The 6,159-nt window shown below is 50.5% G+C and overlaps 1 protein-coding gene across 3 annotated transcripts in view; it reads right to left on the reverse strand.

Annotated features, from left to right (window-relative positions):
* Window positions 1-2,918: 2,918 nt before the first annotated feature.
* NUP214 (nucleoporin 214kDa) overlaps window positions 2,919-6,159 on the reverse strand; it is a 127,063-nt gene continuing 123,822 nt past the window's right edge. For 2 of the 3 annotated variants that reach the window (XM_011971143.1, XM_011971141.1), the window contains exons 35-36: window positions 5,283-5,307; window positions 2,919-4,132 (exon numbers count right to left, since the gene is read on the reverse strand). In XM_011971143.1, coding sequence (XP_011826533.1) covers window positions 4,099-4,132; window positions 5,283-5,307 — 59 coding nt within the window. In that variant the 3' untranslated portion in view covers window positions 2,919-4,098. The remainder of the gene's footprint in view (window positions 4,133-5,282; window positions 5,308-6,159) is intronic. The other variant, XM_011971142.1, reaches the window with a different exon arrangement.

Here is a 6,159-nt window from a genome sequence, read left to right on the forward strand (position 1 = left end):
CCGGCTAATTTTCTTGTATTTTTAGTAGAGACGGGGTTTCACCGTGTTAGCCAGGATGGTCTCGATCTCTTGACCTTGCGATCCGCCCGTCTCGGCCTCCCAAAGTGCTGGGATTACAGGCTTGAGCCACCGCGCCCGGCCCCTGGACAGGTCTTCTAAGAGAAATTACAAATGCAGCCAGGCGCGCTGGCTCACGCCTGTAATCCCAGCACTTTGGGAGCCAAGGAGGGCGGATGGCTTGAGCCCAGGAGTTCAGGACCATCCTGGCTAACATGGTAAAACCCCGTCTCTACTAAAAATACAAAAATTAGCTGGGCGTGGTGGCGGGCGCCTGTAGTCCCAGCTACTCGGGAGGCTGAGGCAGAAGAATCACTTGAACCTGGGAGGCGGAGGTTGCAGTAAGTCGAGATTGCACCACTGCACTCCACCCTGGTGACAGAGCAAGACTCTGTCTAAAAACAATTAAATAGAATAAACAACTAAGTGGCAGTCCTGAAGCTAAGTGGGGTGAGCTGCTGCCAGGCGGGACGAGGCCAAGGAAGGTCTTTCCTCCTGTTAGGGGCACTCACAGAGGAGCGTTCAAAGTGTTTGACTGGCAAGGAGGTGACTTGGCCCACTTGTACTTTCAGAGTTTTTCTTTTTTGAGCAGGTGCCAGAGAGCAGCTTAAATTTGCACTTGTGTTTCTTATCAACCATTTCAGATAAAATCCCTTAGCCTGGATTAACTGCTAAATAAACATGTTCGTGGGAGCTGGGTTCGGTGTTTCAGATGCCCCCTGGGTGGGTATTTATGGCTACTGTTCTTAGATTAAAGCAGAAGGCCCATGGGGTTCGCGGACCATCTGTACAAGAGTCACTCGCTTTAGGAAATCACTGTTTTAGGAAAAATAGATTCAAGGGCCTAGCCCAGCCCTGATGAAGAATCTCCAACGAAAGCCTGCGCACCGCACTAGAGCCGCACCACTCCCCAGGAGCGGGGGCCTGTGCTTGATAAGGGGGCTGAAGGCCAGGCAGGAGATGTCCCTACCCCACAAACCAGATGAAGTCGAAGTGGGAACCAGCTTGGGACCATTTCACCCGGATGTCAGGCCAGAACCTGTGGGTGAGCGCAACAGCATCACCAAGACTGGGAAGCAGGTTTGTGCCAGGTCCACCTCATTTAGTCCGAACCACCGCCCTGCCAGACAGGCATTCGAATTCTACTTTACAACTGAGGGGAAACACTCTCAAGACATAGACGCCAAGCGCCTCCATCTGGTTACAGAGCAGGTGAGGGTTAGAGTGAGGGCAGCCTGCACAGTCCACTCCCTCTGTAATGCCAGAGACCTGACCTAGAAGCCTCTCCGGAGGCTGCCACAGAGAACTCAAAGCTGAAAGCAGGCACCAGGACACTCACAGGTAGGCAGGGCCATGTGGAGGGGACCACTGGCTCAGCCACGTCATCGTGCCACAGGACTCACACTTTTGCCCCAACGAGAGGCTGGGATTGTGTCATTGTGTAACTGGGGTTCTTTCTACCCATCCCTGAGGAGCTTAATTTGGCCTCTATCCCTGTGTTGCCATCTGAAGCGCCCATTACCAGTGGGATATGTGTGTCTGGAAAAGCCAAGCAAAACACGACCTAGCGCAGTCTGCCTTCCCCCTTTCCTGAGTGAAGCGGAACAGAAACATAAATGAAGCTGCCTGTGCCTGCCACTGCAGCACATGCCCCAGAAGGGCTGCGTGGGCATCCTCGGGGCCCCTTCTTGTCATCATCCAGACTCTTTGCCTGCCCTGATTTGGAGGCGGCTCAAGCCCCGCCATCTCCTCCCCGGGCAGGCGGGAGCGACCGTGCATTCCAGCCGGACATCCCGACAGCTCGGGCGTCAGGGGATGCAGGCTGAGCTGACCCCTGCCATCTACCACTGTAATCGAACCCAAAAAAGAAACTTGGAGGGGCTCACAGGCCTGTAGGACATTCTTCCGGGGCTGCTGCCTGACAGGGAGTGGGGGTGTTATCTGCCTGAGCACAGCTGATAGTGCCTTATGGAGAGATGTCACATGCCACCTCAATGGAGGATCAACGCAGAGAATTTGAGGTCAAGGGTTTAGGCCGAACCATTTCTATTTATAAAAAGGAGTGTCCAGGGGGAAGCAGAAGGGTAGGAGAAGACTGGCTCGGCCTGGGTGCCGGTCAGCAGGATGACAGCCAAGGGCAGAATGGAGCCTGCAGCACCTCTCCCTTTAAAGCTAAGCCCTCCGCCATGAGCCTCTCCTGTCAGAGCTTGAGTCCCTTTGCCTCCAGATGGCCTCTGTATACAAACTAGCACGAGCCCACGTGGGAGAAACATGTCTTGTGACTGGCTGTGAATGTCACTGGGGACTGTCCCCCCACTTCATGGCTGAGAGGGTCTCCTGTGAACACAGGGTGGAGAAGGTGTCAGGCTCTTCAATTCTACAAGGACCAAAAAGGGCACACATTAAATTTTTGGAGACCCCAGCTCTTTGGGAGAGGCAGGGCCCCTAGATAACGGACCGTACAGACAGCCCCTCCCTCTCCTAACTGCACAGAGTGCAGGGTGACAGACATCCAGAGACACCACGGATCTAATTTCAGCTCTTGGCTCTGCTGGCATCTGGTTGAGGGAGGGATTTCTGAAACCCAACAGTGCTATACAATGAGATTCCTCCTCTTGCGAGCTTAAGAAATCACCAAAAACAAAGCCAGGTGGGTATCTAGCCTCTATCTGAGTCCTCTGGAGCCAGAGTCCCCAGGATGGAGGCTGGGAATGTGTACTTGACAAAGAACTCTGCGGGTGATGCTGGGGCATAGGCAAGATGGGGACCATCAGACCAGGTGGTGACACAGTGGGGACCTCACCATGGTCTACTGTCCCCCCTTAAGCCATCAGAACCAAGGAGGTCACACTCTCCGCAACATGAATTAATGTCATGTCAAACTTTTATTAAAACATGAAAAAAAAACAACCTGCCAATATGTAAAACTCAAAAAAAAAAAAAAAAAAAAAAATCCCTTCCCAACTCGCCCCTGCTCATGACCCAAGCCAAAGCGCTGTCAGATTCTGGGTCTGAAAGAGAAAGTCTTACATCTGTTTTCAATGCGAGATGGTCCTTGTTTGATGGCAACTATCTAGGATGTTACAGGCCTCAAAGATACTGCATTAAAGATAAAGCAGCACTGTAACAGAACTGCAGTGATGAACTCTGGGCCGTGCTAGCAAACACTGCTGTCAAATCCACTACCGTTCTGCTAGTGTTGTCCGGCAATAGCAGTGTCTTCCCACTTCCTGGGTCTACCCAAGGGCTATCTGCACTGTGGTTAGCAGACACTGGGTAGGTGTGGTTACCAATGTCACTGCCACAGACAGAATATAAAGGCTGTCTTCTCAAGCACTGGTCCCTCCTCTCTGGAGTAGGACACACAGCACCCAAGAGCCACATGGAGATGAGCGGACAAGGCCGGCTAAGGGGCAGCACTGTCCTGCCTCACGCTGGCTATTATTGTACTGAAGAGCGCTATGCCTGCTTCTGAAACTCAACTGCTGCTGGCATGAGTGGCTTCCTGTGCCTCTTCTCAATCTCAGAGTGTGTCCTTGGATGGTCCTGATATACAACGGCAAAAAGAACATGGAGAGGAGATAACCAAGTTTTGGCCTCAAAAAGACAACCCACCAGCTTTCAACCTCTTCCCTATGTGGAGGGCGCTAGGTCCAAGTGAGACCATGGCACATTCGATGCTGTTTACCAACACCTGACGCTGGTGACTTTGGATGCCATCCTTGAAGACACAGTGCTGGCTGATGGAGGCTCTGCTGGCTTCTCAGAGCCACAGAAACGGGGCTATCTCCTTGGCTGTGATCTGAAAAAACGCACATACATTCTGTACAGAAACAGACAGTTTAATAGTGGCAGGGAAAACCCAACGTGAAATATAAAACAAGTAATCACGCGTCTCGTGAGTTTCGATTTCTGTTGTTTCTTTCTGGGTGTATGTGTTCTGATGGCAGCGTCGGTCTGAGCAGCCTGCTCCAGCATTTCTCGGTGAAGCAGCTGAGGATGCAGTTGGTCCCAGGGACCGAAGGGCCTGCTGACACCCCCTTAGCTTCGCCAGCCACCAAAACCCTGCACAGACCTGCAAGGAAGCACAGGAGAGTGGTGGAGTCAGCTGCTCTGTCACAGAGCAGTCACAGGCTCTGCTGCTCTGCCTGTGTGCAAAGGTCAGGACTCCGATTTTTTATTATTATTTTTTTGATAGAGTCTCACTCTGTTGCCCAGGCTGGAGTGAAGTGGTGTGATCTCAGCTCACTGCAACCTCCACCTCTCGGGCTCAAGCACTTCTTCTGCCTCAGCCTCCCAAGTAGCTGGGATTACAGGCATGCACCACCATGCCTGGCTAATTTGTGTGTGTGTATCTATATATGTATATATATTTTTAGTAGAGATAGGGTTTCACCATGTTGGCCAGGCTGGTCTCAAACTCCTGACCTCAAGTGATCTGCCCACCTTGGCCTGCCAAAGTGCTAGGATGACAGGTGTGAGCCACTGTGCCTGTCCAGTTTTGTTTTGTTTTTTTTTTCCTTTTGAGATAGGGACTGGCTGTCACCCAGGATGGAGTGTAGCAGTACCACCTTGGCTCACTGCAGCCTCGACCTCCCAGGCTCAAGTGATCCTCCCACCTCAGCTTCTGGAGTAGCTGGGACCACAGGCATAAGCCAGCATGCAAAGCTAATTTTTAAAATTTTTAGTAGAGATGGGGTCTCACTATGTTGCCCAGGCTGGTCTTGACTCCTGGGCTCAAGCAATCCTCCCACCTCAGCCTCCCAAAGTGCTGGGATTATAGGCATGAACCACCCACCTGGCTGAGACTGAATTTTAACGCCATGAAATTCTACACAGAAGCAAAGAGGATGGATCAACACATGAGACCTGGTGATGGCCCAGAGCCCAGGGGTTAGCACACGGCTTCCGAGAAACCCCCAAGGGAAGTCACGAGCAGCATCTCCTCAGCGCTGCCCTCAGGCCCGGCTCACTGGCAGGCTGCTCTCTTTCTCTCTGAACCATGTCTCTTAAGAAGGCGAGGCCTGGCACCTTCTGTCACACTGCTACAGAGAAGAGCAAGTCCACAAAACCCAAACCCTGCTGCTGAACCCCCACACTTCCAGGACAAACTCTAAAAACAGGAAAAAATGAAAAGAAAATGCACAAATCCAGCAAGATCCACACACTTCCAACCTTATTTAATGCTTTTAATTAAGGTCAGACTCAAAAAGGGGGATACTTACGAGTTATTTGATCCAAAGCTGAAGCCTGAAAAGCAGAAGAGAGAAGTTAAAGCACGCGTCCACTCGAAAGACGAAGGTGATCCCCATGCTAAGCGCCTGCCCTCCTGTGCTTCTCATTCATGGGAAGCCCTCCGTGCCTCCCCCACCTACAGGAAGGCAGGAAAGGTACATGCAGAAGCCCCTTTATTCTGAGTTTGTCCTCTGGAGCTGCTCAGATCCCCCAGAAGGCAGAAGAAATCCTTTACTTTTTATGAGTTATCTTCTTGGTATTTTAGGTTCTTCCTCCCTCCCCGGCCCCAGCTGTAGGCAGAGGGTCTCTGGTTTGGCCTCTCTCTCAACTGCGCTGGATCACACAGATTCATTTCATTAGGAAAACTTTTTTTGTGTGTGTGCTGTGGTTGTTTTTCCATCCATTTGCTTCCTCTTCTTTTTGAGGGCCAGAGAAGCAAGATGGCTGGATTCTAGGCCTGGTTCTGCTGCTAACTGACTCTCGGCAAATCACTTAGTTCCTTGGAGTTTCTGTTTCTTCATTGGTACGATTGTAATGACACCTAAATTCTGTGCCTCATCAGTTTATTGCAAGAACAAAACGGAAGACACATATTCTGCCATCTGAAGAAGCAGAGTGTTAAACAAATGCAAGATGTTTTGTGAAGTTTCTACGTGTTTTCTTTTTTTTTTCCTTTTGAGTCTGTTGGCTTAGATTTTTAAACCAAGGCCTAGTAAGACCATTATTATGTTGGGCTTCTCAAATCCTGAGAGGAAATAAAGACAGTAATTTCTTTGGTAAGAAATGACACAATGTTCTAAGTCTAACCAAAACCTAAAAAATATATATATTTCTTCATTGGTATGAGATACATACATACATATATAT

The sequence above is a fragment of the Mandrillus leucophaeus genome, unplaced genomic scaffold, assembly GCF_000951045.1.
Source record: "Mandrillus leucophaeus isolate KB7577 unplaced genomic scaffold, Mleu.le_1.0 Scaffold99, whole genome shotgun sequence".
NCBI classification, from domain to species: domain Eukaryota; kingdom Metazoa; phylum Chordata; class Mammalia; order Primates; family Cercopithecidae; genus Mandrillus; species Mandrillus leucophaeus.